General features: G+C 48.3%; 1 protein-coding gene across 12 annotated transcripts in view; it reads right to left on the bottom strand.

Moving 5' to 3' along the window:
* The window catches only part of hspg2 (heparan sulfate proteoglycan 2), a 647,132-nt gene that overhangs the window by 393,695 nt on the left and 234,138 nt on the right, over window positions 1-19,299 (bottom strand). For all 12 annotated transcript variants that reach the window (XM_085966756.1, XM_085966759.1, XM_085966758.1 and 9 more), the window contains one exon: window positions 2,232-2,341. In XM_085966756.1, the coding sequence (XP_085822882.1) occupies window positions 2,232-2,341 (110 nt within the window). The remainder of the gene's footprint in view (window positions 1-2,231; window positions 2,342-19,299) is intronic.

The following is a 19,299-nucleotide window of genomic DNA, read 5'->3' as shown; positions in this document are numbered from 1 at the left end:
AATTGACCATCCATCAATAAGTTACATCATAAAAGATCACATCGGCTGCAGTCAACCTCACAGAAGACGATGGAATGGGCCCCAGCAGGGAAGAGACCTTGTAGAAGGCAGAGCTCAGACAGTGGGACTTGCTGGAGTTCGCAGAGTCCAGAGAGGCCTCCTCATGTCCTAACCAGACCAGCAATAGGCAACAGACCAGAACCTAGGTTAGGGTTTGGTTAGTGAGCATCGGCTGACTTAACGACACCGTCCTTGAGGTACATTTTTCTGCTTCTCAGGACAATAAATAAATAAAAATAAAGACACAAGATATTTAAAAAGAGCCTGGTCTTGATAACCGACACGTCAATTGGTTATGTTGTGCCAAATCACAGAAGTTTATTTGTCCCATAAACAATGTTGCTGTGTGATTAGGAGATTGACATATCCGGTAGAGTAGTTGTAGAATGTGCTATGGGGATACTAGATGGTAAGATGCTGTAAATGGTATCGGTGGTCTGGAAAGCAACAAGTGTGCGCTGTGGTCCATCAGTTAGAGCTTTACATTGGCCAGGAGATGGACAACATACTCCAGGGAGAGAACTTAAAATGATGACTTCTGGGACCACACATGGTAAAACACAGGGAGTACTTTTGGAGATTAATAAACAAATGTTTAAGTGATAAATGTACTGCAAGGTATGGGATGCAGATTAGCAAGGACCGGATTTGACCCATAGTTGTGGGAGGAGGGGAGGTAATTACATTGACCTCCGTGATCAGAGAGTGGGACAGTGGGGAAATCAACCAAAGCTCTGGCTCTTGATTGCATGTGGATTTCAGATGAGGACTGGGTTGTGATGCCCCCCCCCCCCCCCCCACAGTCAAATAGCGGTCTCACATTTAGGCTTACACATTAGAATGGCCATTTGGGTGCGGGCAATTAGCACCCATGGAATGGTATCTCAGCACGAGTTACTGCCTTTCAAAGTGGGTGGAGAGGCACGGAAGAAAAGATCACAAATATATACAAGTTTTGGAAGAAGATAGTAATGTCTAATTGCAGCGTCTCTTCAGACCAATCAGATCCCAGAGCAAGAGACCACAGTCTCTCCAACCAATCAGATCAGAGCAGCACGAAATCAGGACCAATCAGACCCAAGAACCTTGACGGCAGAGTCAGTGAGTGTGGTCAGTTTGATGTTGAAACTGCCGACCTCAACCCCCCATGGCACAGTGTCGATGGTTGTCTACAAAGCTCCTCTCTGGCCCGGCAATCTCTAATATATGCTCACCTATCCTCGTCAGCAACATTCGCAGCAATAAAGAGTGTGTTTCTGGGAGTAATTTTGACTTTGGGTGATAGTGTAAAAAGAGCGATACTGGATCAGCCGCCTGTTACACATTGAATAGAAATGAAAGTCGGGGAGATGTAGAATGGGCGGCTGATCGATATCACCCGGTTTACACTCTGGGCCAAAGTCAAAATTACCCCTACTGTCTCTCCCACTGCTTCACCCTCTTGGTTCTTTGTCCCTTCTGTCGGGGCTGGTTCCCGACACTGAGCAGAAGGGGAGAAAAATTAAACACTGCAGGAAATGACTTGAAAAATGTGCAAAAAACCACACAAGTTTACACGGGATCACTACAGCACACGGACTCATCAACTGTTGAGCGGCTTTAACCTATCCACGACACTCCTTCTAAACTCAAATTATATTCAATCCAGTAGCAAAAATTCAGTAATTAATTGAATTACATAGAACTTACAGCACAGAAACAGACCATTCGGCCCAACTGGTCTGTACCGGTGTTTCTGCTCCACATGAGCCTCCTCCCACCCTATTTCACCTCACCCTATCAACATATCCTTCTATTCCTTTCTCCCTCATTCACTTATCTAGTTTCCCCTTAAATGCATCTATCCTAATGGCTTCAACTACTCCCTGTGGTAGCGAGTTCCACATTCTCACCACTCTCTGGGTAAAGAAGTTTTGTATTTTTATAGGATATAATATTAGTGACTCTTATTTTTTTTATTTTTTTTAAATCACCCCTAGTTTCAGTCTCCCCCACAAGTGGAAACATCTTCTCTACATCTACCCTGTTGAACCCATTCATCATTTTAAACACCGCTATCAGGTACCCCCTCAGCCTTCCCTCTTCTACAGAAAAAGCCCCAGCTTGTTCAGTCTTTGCTGATAGTTATAAGGCTCCGAAGCATGCGGTAGGATTGCCCCTTCTGTACTTACTGTGTCTATGATTCCTTCAGATACTTCCCTGAATGTTTCAGACTCAAAATCCTCCAACTGAGGATCGTACTCTATTGAAGTCGTGAAGTTCACCAACACGCGATAGTAGACTGGAAATAAAACAAACAAAAATAACTGTAGACCCAACAAGCATCAAACGCGGGCGTTTACTCTCTGACAAAAGTTGCACCACATGACTGACCAAAAACGATTAAAGATTTCGTCTCAAGGTTCCAGATCACCCTCAGGCAAGCAGAGTTATACAACAAAAATCATCCAATCCTTTCTTCAAAGCCCGGTTATACTGCATCACCGCAAAGATAAACTGGGCAGCGCTACTGTCCTCGGGGAAACAGAGGACCTCTCCAGGTGGTTTCCCAAAGCTCCTCTGAGGAATCAGTGCCTCCAGTGGTAAACGTAGATGTCCAGCCCACCTTTCCAGGTCAGCCATAGCCCCAAATATTCAGGAGGATCCACGGCGCAAAACTGAGGGTCACAACTCAAATTTCCAGCCTACCCTTCGTGCCCAAGATCGTACGATGTTGTTCGTTCATATAGAATCCAGCCCAAAACGTAGAGGACAAATATCACATCAGTAGGAATTCACGTACACCGCAGAAGCACTTTAATGGGAGGTAGACCAGCAGTGCACCATGAAAGTAAATACTGTAATGCCCTCACCTCTCACACTTCCTAGATAAAATGTACATGCTGTTGAGTCTGTGTTTACAAGTGCAGTTATATTGAATAACAGGACACAGACTACAGAAGTAAGTAAACAGGTCTTTAGTGATTGAGGGTCAGGGCTGAACTGAGGTACACTTTGCTCCGCAGGGTTTATATACCGGTGTGGTCACCACCGGTACTACAATGTACAGGAGCCATCAAAAGTAGTCCATCACCTTAAGGTATCCTCTTAAGGTAGTACATAGTACAGGTTACATACACTACAATTCCTCCCCTTTTAGCTTAACAGTGGACACCCCCAATTAATACACTACATGGATAACATATATACAATTTACACACACAAAAACTGTTCAAAGATTCAGTCTCTGAGGAGGCCTCCTGATCCGGCCTAACGTCAGTGGTAGGAAAATTATTGGAAAAAATCCTGAGGGACAAAATTTGTCTCCACTTGGAGAGGCAAGGATTAATCAGGGATAGTCAACATGGCTTTGTCAAGGGAAGATCATGTCTGACTAATTTGATTGAATTTTTTGAGGGGGTGACTAGGTGTGTGGATGAGGGTAACGCAGTGGATGTGGTATACATGGATTTCAGTAAGGCCTTCGATAAAGTCCCGCACAGGAGACTGGTCAAGAAGGTAAGAGCCCATGGAATCCAGGGTGCCTTGGCACATTGGATACAAAACTGGCTTAGTGGCAGAAGGCAGAGGGTGATGGTCGAAGGTTGTTTTTGTGACTGGAAGCCTGTGGCCAGTGGGGTACCACAGGGATCGGTGCTGGGTCCCTTGCTGTTTGTGGTCTACATTAATGACTTGGATATGAATGTAAAGGGTATGATCAGTAAGTTCGCGGATGATACAAAAATTGGTAGGGTGGTAAATAGCGAGGAGGGTAGCCTCAGTCTGCAGGACGATATAGATGGGTTGGTCAGATGGGCGGAACAGTGGCAAATGGAATTTAACCCGGAAAAGTGCGAGGTGATGCACTTTGGGGGGACTAACAAGGCAAAGGAATACACAATGAATGGAAAGACCCTAGGCAAGACGGAGGGTCAGAGGGATCTGGGTGTGCAAGTACACAGATCCCTGAAGGCGGCGGAACAGGTGGATAAGGTGGTATAAAAGGCATATGGGATACTTGCCTTCATTAGCCGAGGCATTGAATATAAGAGCAAGGAGGTTATGATGGAGCTGTATAAAACACTGGTTAGGCCACAGCTGGAATACTGTGTGCAGTTCTGGTCGCCACACTACAGGAAGGATGTGATCGCGTTGGAGAGGGTGCAGAGGAGGTTCACCAGGATGTTACCAGGGCTGGAGCGCTTCGGCTATGTAGAGAGACTGGGCAGATTGGGTTTGTTTTCCTTGGAGCAGAGGAGGCTGAGGGGGGACATGATTGAGGTATACAAAATTATGAGGGGCATAGATAGGATGGATGCTGAGGAGCTTTTTCCCTTAGTAGAGGGGTCAATAACTAGGGGGCATAGATTCAAGGTAAAGGGCGGGAGGTTTAGAGGGGATTTGAGAAAGAACTTTTTCACCCAGAGGGTGGTTGGAGTCTGGAACTCACTGCCTGAAAGGGTTGTGGAGGCAGAAACCCTCACAACATTTAAGAAGCATTTGGATGTGCACTTGAAATGCCATAGCATACAAGGCTACGGGCCAAATGCTGGAATATGGGATTAGATTAGACAGGGCTTGATGGCCGGCGCGGACACGATGGGCCGAAGGGCCTCTATCCGTGCTGTATTACTCTATGACTCTATAACGCCTTTCAGGGATCTCTGGTTCCCGTTGCTGGGGTGACTCATCCACTTGATCTCCTATGGATTCAACATCATCCAATACGATCGAGTCTGAGGTAGATGCTACAGGCTCAATAAGTTCTTCAACTGGTGTCTCTGCCGTAGACATGGGGTTGACCCTTGTTCTCGATTCCACAAGTTGGTCAGCATGACGTCGTATTACGTTCTCTCCAACGTCTACCGTGTACATCAAGGGTCCCTGTCGTGCACGAATTGTCCCAGGTTGCCATTTATCATCCCTATAGTCCCTGGCCAACACTGGTTGTCCTATTTCAAAACTACGAGTGGCCTTTTTATTTACATGCTGGAATTGCTTGTTTTCGACTTCCCGTCGCACATTGGGTTTTAACAAATCCAACCGGGACCACAACCTTCTGTTATTGAACATTATGGCAGGGCTTTGATTTGTCACTGCATGCGTGGCGTTTCGATACGCCATTAGGAAATTGTCCACCTTGTGTTGTAGTGGAATATGATCTTCACTCATGGCCTTTATTGCCTTTTTGAACGTTTGTACAAATCTCTCGGCCAACCCATTTGTAGCTGGATGATATGGGGCAGATGTATAGTGTTTCACCCCATTCTTTTTCATGAATTTCTGGAATTCTTCTGACACGAACTGTGGTCCGTTGTCTGAACATATTTGCTCCGGCAATCCATTCCTTGCAAATATGGTTCTTAGAACTGCAATCGTCTTGTCCGAGGTAGTGGTCGACATCTTAATCACTTCTGGCCATTTAGAATGTGCGTCTACTGCTATCAAAAACATAGAATCCATGAATGGACCTGCAAAGTCAATATGCACACGTTGCCATGGGGCTGAAGGCCATTCCCACGGATGCAGCGGTGCAATTGGAGGTGTGTTCTGAACTTTTTGGCACCCTGAGCAGCTTTTAGTCAGATCCTCTATTTGTTTGTCGATACCTGCCCACCACACATAAGCCCTAGCAAGGCTTTTCATCTGGACTCCCCCCAGATGACCTTCGTGCAATTCTTTTAGAACTCTCTCCCTTATTTTAGGAGGAATAATCACCCTTGTTCCATACATCAATGTTCCTTGACATACGGACAGCTGTTCTCGTCTGGCTGAGAATGCTGGTAACAGTGGGTCGCCATGTGCTGGCCATCCCTTCACTGTCAAGTCGTAGACCCGTGACAGTGTCAGGTCATTTCGGGTCTCTCTCTCAATACCCACATTGGTGACTGGTAAGCATTCGATGATGGTCGAGTGAAATATCTCGACAGGGTCAACTGCCGGTGCCTCTTCCGCTGTAGGTAGTGGCAGGCGCGACAGCCCATCAGCATTCCCATGTTGCTTTGTACCTTTGAATTCAATATCATGTTGATGTGCCCCTAGGAAAAGGGACCATCTCTGAAGCCTCTGCGCCGTCATTACCGGAACACCCTTCTTAGGGTTGAAAATGGAAACCAACGGCTGGTGATCTGTCAGCAGCGTAAACTTTTGGCCTTGCAGGTAATGGTTAAATTTCTTAACTCCCCACACGAGGCCGAGAGCCTCCCTATCTATCTGAGCATAGTTGCGCTCAGCGGAGGTCAATGATCTGGATGCGAAAGCGACTGGCCTTTCCGAGCCATCTGGAAACTTATGTGAGAGCACTGCCCCGATAACATATGGAGAAGCATCACAAGCTAAGCGAATAGGCAGCGTTGGGTTAAAGTGAGCCAACACTTCCTTAGAGGTGATCAGTGCCTTGCTCTTTCGAAAAGCCCGCTTACAATCATCACTCCACTTCCATGGTATTCCCGTTTGCAAGAGTGTTTAGCGGGTGTAACACCGTGGATAAATTTGGAAGAAACTTGTGGTAATAGTTAATCAACCCGAGGAACGACCTCAACTGGGATACATTTTCCGGTGCTGGAGCTTTGACAAGCTTCGATCTTGTCAGGTGACTTATGGAGCCCCTCCTGGTCAATGACGTGGCCGCAGTACGAGATTCGCTTTTGAAAGAACTCGCATTTCTGGCGATTAGCTCTTAGCCCATATTCTTTCAATCTGATGAGCACCTGCTCCAAGTTCGCGAGGTAATCATTATCGTTATCTCCTGTAATCAGGATGTCATCCAGGTAGCATTGCGTGCCTGGGATTCCCTGCAATACCTGCTCCATGGCCCTTTGCCAAATCGCTGGAGCCGATGCCACCCCAAAAACCAGCCTATTATACCGATACAAGCCCTTATGTGTGTTGATCGTGAGATACTGTCGTGACGCTTCATCAACTTCCATCTGTAGGTACGCCTGCGCCAGGTCTATCTTGGTGAAGTGCTTCCCGCCAGACAGCGAAGCGAAGATATCTTCAATCCGCGGAAGCGGATATTGCACCGTGTGAAGAACCGGATTAACAGTGATCTTGAAATCGCCACAGATGCGAACCTTCCCAGGTTCCCCCGGCTTGTTGCTCAACGAACGCTCCATGACAGGAACAATGGGTGTAGCCCATTCGCTCCAGTCCACCTTGGACAGTACCCCTGAACGTTCTAGCCCTTCCAGCTCTGCTTCCACAGCAGGTCGTATCACATAAGGCACCGGTCTGGCTTTGAAAAATTTTGGGTTTGCATGTTCTTCAACCTTGATGGTTGCCGTAATTCCTTTCAGTGTTCCAAGTCCCTGTTGGAACACCTCTTTAGCATCGTCTAAGATTTTGGACAGTCGTTTAGGTTTGACGTCGTCCTCCTTACAGGCATCCACAGTCAGTGCTTGTATGGAATGCCAGTCCAAATTTATTCTCCGGATCCATTCCCGTCCCAGTAGTGGTGGACCTCCATCAGGTAACACATACAAGTCCATTTTCTGACTTTCTTTATCATTGTAGACCACATTTACTTTTATCTTTCCTTTGGGGTATACTATTTGCCCCGAGTATGTTTTCAATACAATCTCCGTATCCCTCAGGGGAATGTGCGAGAATAACCTTTTGTAATCTTGCTTATTCATGACCGTTAATGCCGACCCTGTGTCCAATTCCATCTTCACTTGAACTCCTGACCCAGATAGTTTGGTGGTCTGCTGTGTTACCCACATTATGTATTTTCAGGCAACCCAGTTCCTTACTGTTGGAGTCTGAATCCGTCTTCTGTTCATCCGAACTGTTCTGTCACCTTGTGTACTTTTTTGTACTTCTCCTGCGGTGACTTTTTGCTGCTGGTCTTCTTTCCTGACCGGCATACTCTCGCTATGTGATCAAGTTTGCCACATTGCCTGCATTCTTTGTCTTTGAACCAGCACTGGTTCTGGTCATGCGTTGTCCTTCCGCAACGATAGCACTTTACTGCGTCCAATGCCATTTCATTGGTGCGGAATTCCAGTGGCCTTTGCTGTATCTCTGCAGCGCCCCGTGCTGCTGCCTCGTGGGATGCTGCAATGCTGAAAGCTTTGTCCAGCGTAAGATCCTTTTCCTCTAGCAGTCGCTTCTGGGTTCCTTCCCTTAGGAGCCCACACACAAACTTATCTCTCAGTGCATCTGCTAGTCTTGTTCCGAACTGGCAGTACTTTGATAACTTGCGCAATTCTGTTAGGAATTCAACGTTGCTTTCTTCTTTAAGTTGAATTCTTTTGTAGAATTTAAATCGTTCCGCTATCAGCAGCGGTGTGGGGTTTAAATGCTCTTGCAGGATAGTAACAATATCCGCGAAACTCTTCCCTACCGGTTTGTCTGGGGTTACCAGGTTCCTTAATAACCCATACGTCTTCGCACCCATCGAGTTTAATAGGGTTAGTGCTTTCTTATCATCCGGTACATCATTCGTTGTATAATAAACTTCGATGCGTTCCACATAAGTGGCCCAATCTTCCACATCGTTATCAAAAGCAGTGATGTTACCCGTTTTTGGCATCCTTGCTGAGTTTCTCCTTTCCCTTCGGATATTATTTAATATGATGACTTTTTTGTTTTGTTTAAGATGGCGGCTTTTCCTGCGCTTGGCGGCTTTTCCCGCGCTTGTCTTCTTCCCCCGCCGACTCAAGATGGCGATTCCCGCGCTGTTGCCGTCCACGCCTCCCAGTGGTCCTTCCTGCCTTTATTTTCCTTGCGCTGCTGCTCTTGTTGCCCCGCCGCTCCCGCGGTCCTTGTGGCAATAAAACGCTTTTCTGGCTGCTGCGCGTCTCTGCCCCGATTGCAGTCCGGCCCCTGACACTGGCTGTGGTCGTGTTCTCCGCCCTTTTCTTCGTTTCCCCTCCCCTTCTCCCACTGACAACTCGGCCGACTTCCCCCCCCGTGCCGCTCGATCGGGCTTACCCGCCGCTGTCGTAGAAGGGATGATCACTGCCTGCTGCTGGTGTTGGACTTCGTGTCCAGAAAACCAACCCGGGTTCCCGATGGCCTCCCGTGCGATGCAGTGCTCAGCAAGATGTTGAGGGCGGATGCCCTTTTTCGATGCCCATTCCTGAGGACGAAGCTTCCTTGGATGCAAAACTGCCGCTAGGTACGATCAGACTCGCCGCCACTGTTGAGTCTGTGTTTACAAGTGCAGTTATATTGAATAACAGGACACAGACTACAGAAGTAAGTAAACAGGTCTTTAGTGATTGAGGGTCAGGGCTGAACTGAGGTACACTTTGCTCCGCAGGGTTTATATACCGGTGTGGTCACCACCGGTACTACAATGTACAGGAGCCATCAAAAGTAGTCCATCACCTTAAGGTATCCTCTTAAGGTAGTACAGGTTACATACACTACACATGCAGTTTAACAGAATATGTAATCCAAAAAAAACAAAGAATTTGCAGCATGAGTGTCACATGAAACAGTAGCTGGTAAATATCGATTTACCTCAACCAAAGAACAAATGTGTTTAACACAGCGCCTTTCACAACCTCAGGACATCCCAAATACTTCACAGCCAATGAAGTATTTTTGAAGTGTAGTCACTTGTTGTGGTAAACCACTGTCATACCTGTCTGTGTCTGTATGTGTATTCCACTAGGTACAGGTCTGGACATGCCTCGGCTGACTCCTCCCACTATTCCAGGTATATAAGTGACTACCTCCCAGTCCCTTAGTATTCTGGACGGGTCGACCACTCGAGACTAGACCTTCATTCTTTAGTTAATAAAAGCCTGATTGTTACTCGCTCAACCTCAGTCTTTTGAGTAATTGATGGTGCATCACTTGTAATGGAGGAAAAGCAGCAGCCACTTTGCACAGCAAGATCACACAAACAGCTAATGTGTTTTTGTTATGTTGGTTGAGGGATAAATATTGGCCAGGAGACCGGGGATAACTCCCCTGCTCTTCTTTGAAATAGTGCCATGGGATCTTTTATGTCCACCCGAGAGAGCAAGCGGGGCCTCGGTTTAACGTCTCATCCGAAAGACAGTGCAGCACTCCCTCAGTACTGCACTGGAGAGTCAGCCTAGACGACGTGCTCGAGTCTCTGGAGTGGGACTTGAACATAAGAACATCAGAATTAGGAGCAGGAGTCGGCCATTCGGCCCCTCGAGCCTGCTCCGCCACACAGCCCCTCGAGCCTGCTCCACCACACGGCCCCTCGAGCCTGCTCTGCCATTCAATAGGATCATGGCCGATCTTCTAGCTCATCTCCACTTTCCCGCCCGATCTCCATATCCCTTGATTCCTTTAATATTCAAAAATCTATCGATCTCTATCTTGAATATCTTGAACTCAACGACTGAGCATCCACAGCTCTCTGGGGTAGAGAATTCCAAAGATTCACCACCCTCTGAGTGAAGAAACTTCTCATCACAATCCTAAATGTGCCCCCTGGTTCTAGACTCCCCAGCCAGGGGAACCCATGATCTTCTGCACGAACCAACTAGCCTAAACCCATTCTCCTCCTGTTTCCCCACCCTCTGTTTAGGTTTTGATTTGGAAAGTGTTTGCATGTTAAAGTCTTTATAAAAATCAGAGAAATGTCCCTTTCAATCCTCTGTGATCATCTCAAATTTGTGCCCTCTCGTTACCATCTCCAGTGCAAACAATTTATCACCATTTACCTCATCATAACCCTTCATAGTCCAACAGCTCACCCCCAACATATCTTAAATGTGTAACTGTTTGACTGTACAAATTAAGCCATTTGTATGTAGTGAAGGCGCTCCTGAAATGTGTTTTTTCAAAGAGCCTCAATTTTATGGCATGGTACCTCAGCAATACTCGGTAGATTAACGATGTATTTAGATTACAGAACTGCTTCAAGTAGCCTCTTGATCTCCAGGGCTGCTGAATCCACTCCATCCACACCAGTAGCAACAAAATGTGTTTATGCAGTTATTTGTCAGTAGCACAGTCTGGCAACCATCACAACCGCTGGGGGATCTGAACAATGACGGAGGCACGGAGAGACCAACGGTGAGGGGACGGGGGTCTGTACAGACAATGACTGGGACACGGAGAGACCAACGGTGAGGGGGGGGCGGGGGGGTCTATACAGTGACTGGGACACAGAGAGGCCAACAGTGAGGGGGAGGGTCTGTACAAGGACTTACTGAGATACAGAGACCAACGGCTGGAAAGAAATGATAATATTTACATTGATGCTCCAGTCTTACTGCCTCCAGAGAAGAACTTGGATCACCTCTTCAGCTCACAGTGCTGCTGCTGACAGGCAATTTATCAGAGTATGGAGCTTGATGTCATCAGCAACAGTTACTTCAAGGACATACCACATATATTCTCTCCCATTAGCTATGGCTAGTCGCCGTCTCTCAGAAGAGCCAAGAGGTCCACTTGAGATCACTACCAGGTCCTTTCACAGGCAGCTGATGAACACAATCACTTACCAAGGTCAAGTTTCAAACGCTAAGCAATGCACCAAGAAATATAAATCCTGGTAGACACATAACTGGTTACCAAAGTCCCACCATACAAAACAATTTGCTTTTGATAACCAGAAGTTGCGTCAACGTGTTCAATTGGAGGAGATAAATGATGAAGGGGTTCGATAGGGTAGACGTAGAGAAGATGTTTCCACTTGTGGTGGGAGACCAGCACTAGGGGCCATCAATATAAGATAGTCACTAATAAATCCAGTAGGGAATTCAGGAGAAACTTCTTTACCAAGAGAGTGGTGAGAATGTGGAACTCGCCCCCACAGGGAGTGGTTGAGGCGAATAGTAGAGATGCATTTAAAAAGAAGCTGGATAAACACATGAGGCAGAAAGGAATAGAAGGATATGCTGATAGGGTGAGAAGAAGAAGGGTGGGAGGAGGCTCGTGTGGAGCACAAACCGGCCTGTTTCTGTGCTGTAAATTCTACCGAGATAAATGTAGCTCAAATCACAGGAAACCCAACTCGACAAATTAAAAGTAAATATGACCTACCCCGCCCTAAGGTAGGCCTAGGTTTGACCATTCCAATGAGATGCAGCAGTGTCAGCTGCGTATTAACAGTCGAAGTTGTGTGGTGTAAATTGGGTCTGAAGGCCCAAACCAATTCAAAAGCCTCCATGACGCAGCGTGGAAGGCTTTTTATACATTGAAGACTCTATGTTGTCCAATTACGGTTTCAGGCTGCTTTTACATTATATTTTGTATTAAAATAGCCCCCGACTCACTTGATGGAAATGCTTCTCTACACAATATTTCATACACATTTTAACATAAGCAATTTCAAGTTACCAGTCAGCTGCTGAGTTCTGGGTTAAGAAAAAACTACCAATCACTTGACTGGATGCAAGATAATTATTTTGCCACATGGAAGGCCAGAGCTGAAATGAAGGAACTGTATTGAAGAAAGAAAGACTTTCATTTATATAGCGCCTTTCACGACCTCAGGATGCCTCAAAACATTTACAGTTAATTTAGTACTTTTTTTTTTTTTGAAGTGTAGTCACTTTCGTAATGTAAGAAACGTGGCAACTAGTTTCCACAAGGCAAGGTTCCACAAACAACAATGAGATAACGTCCAGATAATCTGTCTTTAGTGATGTTGATTGAGGGATAAATATTGGCCAGGATACCAGGGAGAACTCCCCTGCTCTTCTTCGAAGAGTGCCATGGGATCTTTTACGTCCACCTGAGGGGGCAGACGGTACCTTAGTTTAACGTCTCATCTGAAAGATGGCACCTCCGACAGTGCAGCACTCCCTCAGTACCGCAATGGAGTGTCAGCCTAGATTATGTGTTCAAGCTCCAACGAATGAGGAGGGTCAGTATAGGGACTGACTGGGACACGAAATGGAACCCATGATCTTCTGATTCAGAGACGAGTTCTACCACTAAGCCTGGGAATGATAGCATAGTGGTTATGTCACTGGGCTAGTAATCCAGAGGCCTGGACTAATGATCTAGAGACATGAGTTCAAATCCCACCACGGCAGCTGGGGAATTCAAATTCAGTTAATTAAATAAATCTGGAATAAAAAGCTAGTATCAGTAGTCAGTCATGAAACTACCGATTGTCATAAAAACCCACCTGGTTCACTAATGACCTTTAGGGAAGGAAATTGGTCTATATATGACCCCAGACCCTCAGCAATATGGTTGACTCTGAACTGCCCTCGGAAATGGCCCAGCCACTCCGCTGTAACAAACCGCTACAAGAAACAATAGGAATAAAACCGGACGGATCACCCGGCATCGACCTCAGCACCGGCTATGGACACGGCAACGGCACACCCAGCCCAGTCGACCCTGCAAAGTCCTCCTCACCAACATCTGAGAACTTGTGCCAAAATTGGGAGAGCTGTCCCGCAGGCCAGTCAAGCAGCAGCCTGACACAGTCATACTCACAGAATCATACCTTTCAGCCAATGTCCCAGACTCCTCCATCACCATCCCTGGGTATGTCCTGTCCCACCGGCAGGACAAACCCACCTGGCAAAGTGGTATACAGTCGGGAAGGAGTGGCCCTGGGAGTCCTCAACATTGACTCCAGACCCCATGAAGTCTCATGGCTTCAGGTCTAACATAGGCAAGGAAACCTCCTGCTGATTACCACCTACTGCCCTCCCTCAGCTGATGAATCAGTACTCCGCCATGTTGAACACCACTTGGAAGAAGCAGAGAGTAGCAGGGGCACAGAATGTACTCTGGGTGGGGGACTTCAATGTCCACCACCAAGTGTGGCTCGGTAGCAACACTACTGACCGAGCTGGCCGAGTCCTGAAGGACATAGCTGCCAGTCTGGGCCTGCGGCAGGTGGTGAGAGAACCAACATGAGGGGAAAAACCTACTTGACCTCGTTCTCACAGATGCAGCTGTCCATGAGAGTATTGGTAGCAGTGACCACCGCACAATCCTTGAGAAAACGAAGTCCCGTCTTCACACTGAGGACACCCTCCATCGTGTTGTGTGACACTACCACCGTGCTAAATGGGATAGATTCAGAACCGATCTAGCAGCTCAAAACTAGGCATCCCTGAGGCACTATGGGCCATCAGCAGCAGCAGAACTGTGTTCCACCACAATCTGTAACCTCATGGCCCGGCATGTCCCTCACTCTACCATTACCATCAAGCCAGGGGACCAACCCTGGTTCAATAAGGAGTGTAGAAGAGCATGCCAGGAGCAGCACCAGGCGTACCTAAGAATGAGGGGGAAGCTGCAACACAGGACTACAGGCATGCTAAAAAGCGGAAGCAGCATGCTATAGACAGGGCTAAACAATCCCACAATCAACGGATCAGATCAAAGCTCTGCAGTCCTGCCACATCCAGTTGTGAATGGTGGTGGACCATTAAACAATTAACAGGAGGAGGAAGCTCCATGAATATCCCCATCCTCAATGATGGTGGAGCCCAGCACGCGAGTGTAAAAGACAAGGCTGAAGCGTTTGCAACCATCTTCAGCCAGAAGTGCCGACTGGATGATCCACATCGGCCTCCTCCTGAGGTCCCCACCATCACAGAAGCCAGTCTTCAGCCAATTCGATTCACTCCACGTGATATCAAGAAACAGCTCAGCGCACTGGATACAGCAAAGGCTATGGGCCCCGACAACATCCCGGCTATCGTGCTGAAAACTTGTGCTCCAGAACTAGCCGCGCCTCTAGCCAAGCTGTTCCACTACAGCTACAACACTGGCGTCTACCCGACAATGTGGAAAACTGCCCAGGTATGTCCTGTCCACAAAAAGCAGGACAAAGAGGGGTCAGTATGGCAGCTCAACATTCCTGGTTACAGGATTTTCAGGCAGGATAGAGAGGGAGGTAAAAAGGGGGGGGGTGGGTTCGCGGTATTGATTAAAGAAACTATTACAGCTGTGAGGAAGGATGATTATATCATAGTATGATATAGAGTCATTGAATCATACAGCACAGAAAAAGGCCCTTCGGCCCATCATGTCCGTGCCGGCCATCAAGCCTGTCTATTCTAATCCCATTTTCCAGCACTTGGTCCGTAGCCTTGTACAGCGGGAGCAGAGCGAGAGCGGCAAAACCCGGGAGAGTTCAAACTCAGCGGGAGCAGAGCGAGAGCGGCAAAACCCAGGAGAGTTCAAACTCAGCGGGAGCAGAGCGAGAGCGCCAGAACCCGGGAGAGTTCAAACACAGCGGGAGCAGAGCGAGAGCGGCAAAACCCAGGAGAGTTCAAACACAGCGGGAGCAGAGCGAGAGCGGCAAAACCCAGGAGAGTTCAAACTCAGCGGGAGCAGAGCGAGAGCGCCAGAACCCGGGAGAGTTCAAACTCAGTGGGAGCAGAGCGAGAGCGCCAGAACCCGGGAGAGTTCAAACACAGTGGGAGCAGAGCGAGAGCGCCAGAACCCGGGAGAGTTCAAACACAGCGGGAGCAGAGCGAGAGCGCCAGAACCTGGGAGAGTTCAAACACAGCGGGAGCAGAGCGAGAGCGGCAAAACCCGGGAGAGTTCAAACTCAGCGGGAGCAGAGCGAGAGCGGCAAAACCCGGGAGAGTTCAAACTCAGCGGGAGCAGAGCGAGAGCGCCAGAACCCGGGAGAGTTCAAACACAGCGGGAGCAGAGCGAGAGCGCCAGAACCCGGGAGAGTTCAAACACAGCGGGAGCAGAGCGAGAGCGCCAAAACCCAGGAGAGTTCAAACACAGCGGGAGCAGAGCGAGAGCGCCAGAACCCGGGAGAGTTCAAACACAGCGGGAGCAGAGCGAGAGCGCCAGAACCCGGGAGAGTTCAAACACAGCGGGAGCAGAGCGAGAGCGGCAAAACCCAGGAGAGTTCAAACACAGCGGGAGCAGAGCGAGAGCGCCAAAACCCGGGAGAGTTCAAACACAGTGGGAGCAGAGCGAGAGCGCCAAAACCCAGGAGAGTTCAAACACAGCGGGAGCAGGGCGAGAGCGCCAAAACCCGGGAGAGTTCAAACACAGTGGGAGCAGAGAGCGCCAAAACCCAGGAGAGTTCAAACACAGCGGGAGCAGGGCGAGAGCGCCAAAACCCAGGAGAGTTCAAACTCAGCGGGAGCAGGGCGAGAGCGGCAAAACCCGGGAGAGTTCAAACTCAGCGGGAGCAGAGCGAGAGCGGCAAAACCCGGGAGAGTTCAAACTCAGTGGGAGCAGGGCGAGAGCGGCAAAACCCGGGAGAGTTCAAACACAGTGGGAGCAGGGCGAGAGCGGCAAAACCCGGGAGAGTTCAAACACAGTGGGAGCAGGGCGAGAGCGGCAAAACCCGGGAGAGTTCAAACACAGTGGGAGCAGGGCGAGAGCGGCAAAACCCGGGAGAGTTCAAACTCAGCAAGAGCGGCAAAACCCGGGAGAGTTCAAACTCCAATCTCAGGGAAGGAGAGAGGTAAAAAGTATTCAAGGTGTGTACCAAGACGTCACCACAAAGCGGGAGTAGATTGGTGTCAGTGAGCGGCGGCGGCAGGTAGCGAGAGCGGCGGACCTGTGGGAGACTCGGCGGCGGCGGTGAGGTACTTAAAGCGGCAGCAGGGCCAGGAGAGGCATACCAAACTCCAGTCTGCGAGCTCAGAGGGTAGCAGAGAGGTAAAAAGTATTCAGGGTGTGACGTCACCAGGGAGCAGGTAAGTGATTGGTTGGTGAGTATTTCTCTCTTTTCAATACAAGCTTGAATTCTGTGGTGTTAAATTTCTAGGGTCTCTGTGTTGTAGTGGGGACAGTTGGTAAATAAAGCGCCCTAGAGTATACCTGTAACTGGGGTATTGAATAAATTTTTAAATTAAAGGAGTAAGTCATGGCAGGAGAGCTCAGCCCCGTGTTCTGCTTCTCTTGCTCCATGTGGGAAGTCAGGGACGCTGCCAGTGTCCCTGGCGACCATGTGTGCGGGAAATGCATCCAGCTGCAGCTACTTGTAGACCGCATTGCGGCGCTCGAGCTGCGGGTGGATGAGTTTTGGAGCATGCGCGATGCTGAGAGGGTCGTGGATAGCACGTTTAGCGAGTTGTTCACGCCGCAGGGTAGGGCTGCACAGGCAGAAAGAACTTGGGTGACCATCAGGCGGAGCAACAGAGGCAGGCAGGAAGTGCAGGGGCCCCCTGCGGACATCCCCCTTTCAAACAGGTATACCAAGTTGGATACTGTTGAGGGGGATGACTCACCAGGGGAAGGCAGCATCAGCCAGCTTCCTGGCACCAGGGACGCTTCTGCTGCTCAGAAAGGGAGGAAAAAGACTGGGAGAGCAATAGTGGTAGGCTGCCAAGAGAAGACAGGATATGCTCTCACTGCAGTCAGGGAGTAGTTGAGACAGAGATGCACTTCCTCACAGCCTGTGGAAAATATCAGGGCATCAGAGAGAATTTCTACCAAAAATTCTCACAAATATGCCCTGAATTCAGAAATCTGACTGACAACCAAAAACTCCCATTCCTACTGGGGGAGGAGAGAAGCTGTGTAACACTGGCGGCACACTATGTTACAGCTTGCCATGAACAGAGGGACAACCAGTAAACTAAGACAAGAGTATATATAAACAAGGCGAATGTATATTTATAAACTCAGGGATATACCTGTTTATACACTGTATGAATGGAACTGCGTTTATGTGTTCAACCATAAATGTATTTTGATGCTTTGGCAACATAAGATGTACCTTATCATGCCAATAAAGCGATTTGTATTGTATTGTATTGTATTGGTAGGGGATTCTATCGTAAGGGGAACAGATAGGCGTTTCTGTGGCCGCAAACGTGACTCCAGGATGGTTTGTTGCCTCCCTGGTGCCAGGGTCATGGATGTCACTGAGCGGCTACAGGGCATTCTTAAGGGGGAGGGTGAGCAGGCAGAGGTCGTGGTCCACATTGGGACCAACGACATAGGTAGGAAGGGGGATGAGGTCCTGCATCAAGAATTTAGGGAGCTAGGTAGCAGATTAAAAAACAGGACCTCAAAGGTTGTAATCTCTGGATTACTCCCAGTGCCACGTGCTAGTGAGTATAGGAATGGGAGGATAGAGCAGATGAATGCGTGGCTAAAGAGTTGGTGTAGGAGGGAGGGCTTTAGTTTCCTGGATCACTGGGCCTGCTTCTGGGAAAGGTGGGACTTGTACAAGTCGGACGGGTTGCACCTGAACCAGAGCGGGACAAATATCCTTGCGGGGAGGTTTGCTAGCACTGTTGGGGGGGGGGGGGTTTAAACTAACTTGGCAGGGGGGTGGGATACAGAGGGGAGCTGAAATAGGGGGTGATGTGCTGCCAATTATAGAGAAAAAAACAAGTCAGCTTGGTAGACAGGGCAAATATGCAAGGGCAAGGCTGGATGGCATCTATTTTAATGCAAGGAGTCTTGCAAATAAGGTGGATGAACTGAAGGTGTTGATAAACACATGGGAGTATGATATTGTTGCTATCACGGAGACATGGTTGAGGGAGGGGCAAGACTGGCAGCTCAATATTCCGGGGTACAGAATCTTCAGGCGAGACAGAGGGGGAGGTATAAGAGGAGGGGGGTGTCGCAGTATTAATTAAGGAGTCAATTACTGCAGTAAGGAGGGATGACATATTAGCAGGTTCCTCTAATGAGGCCATATGGGTGGAGCTTAAAAACAAAAAGGGGGCAAGCACTTTGCTGGGAGTGTACTATAGGCCTCCAAACAGTCAGGGGGAGATAGAGGAACAGATATGTAGGCAAATCTCAGAGAAATGTGCAAATAATAGGGTAATAATAATGGGGGATTTCAACTTCCCCAATATTAACTGGGATAGTCAGAGTGTGAAAGGCACAGAGGGTGTAGAATTCTTAAAGTGCATCCAGGAGAGCTTTTTGAGCCAGCATGTAGAAGGTCCGACAAGAGAGGGGGCGGTACTGGACATAATTCTAGGGAATGTGGCCGGCCAAGTGGAAGAAGTGCTAATAGGTGAACACTTTGGTGACAGTGACCATAATATGGTGAGATTTAAGGTGGTCATGGAAAAGGACAGGGATGGGCTGGAAATAAAGGTTCTAAATTGGGGGAAGGCTGATTTTAATAGGATACGGCAGCATCTGGCCAAAATGGACTGGGATCAGCTACTTGTAGGAAAATCCGCATCGGAGCAATGGGAGGCTTTCAGAAGGGAGATTGAGATCATACAATGGCAACATGTTCCCGTAAAGGTCAAGGGTGGTTCCAAAAACCACAGGGAACCTTGGATGTCAGGGGATATACGAGAATGGATTAGGAAAAAAAGGAGGGCTTTTGGTAGATACAAAAGACTAAAGACGGAGGAAGCCCTAGAGGAGTACAAAAAGTGCAGGGGGATA

This window comes from Somniosus microcephalus, chromosome 25, assembly GCF_052327205.1.
Source record: "Somniosus microcephalus isolate GS21.2 chromosome 25, FLI_Smic_1.0, whole genome shotgun sequence".
Classification (NCBI taxonomy): Eukaryota; Metazoa; Chordata; class Chondrichthyes; order Squaliformes; family Somniosidae; genus Somniosus; species Somniosus microcephalus.
Note: the sequence above shows the minus strand (reverse complement) of the source record. Positions and strands in the feature narration are given on the sequence as shown.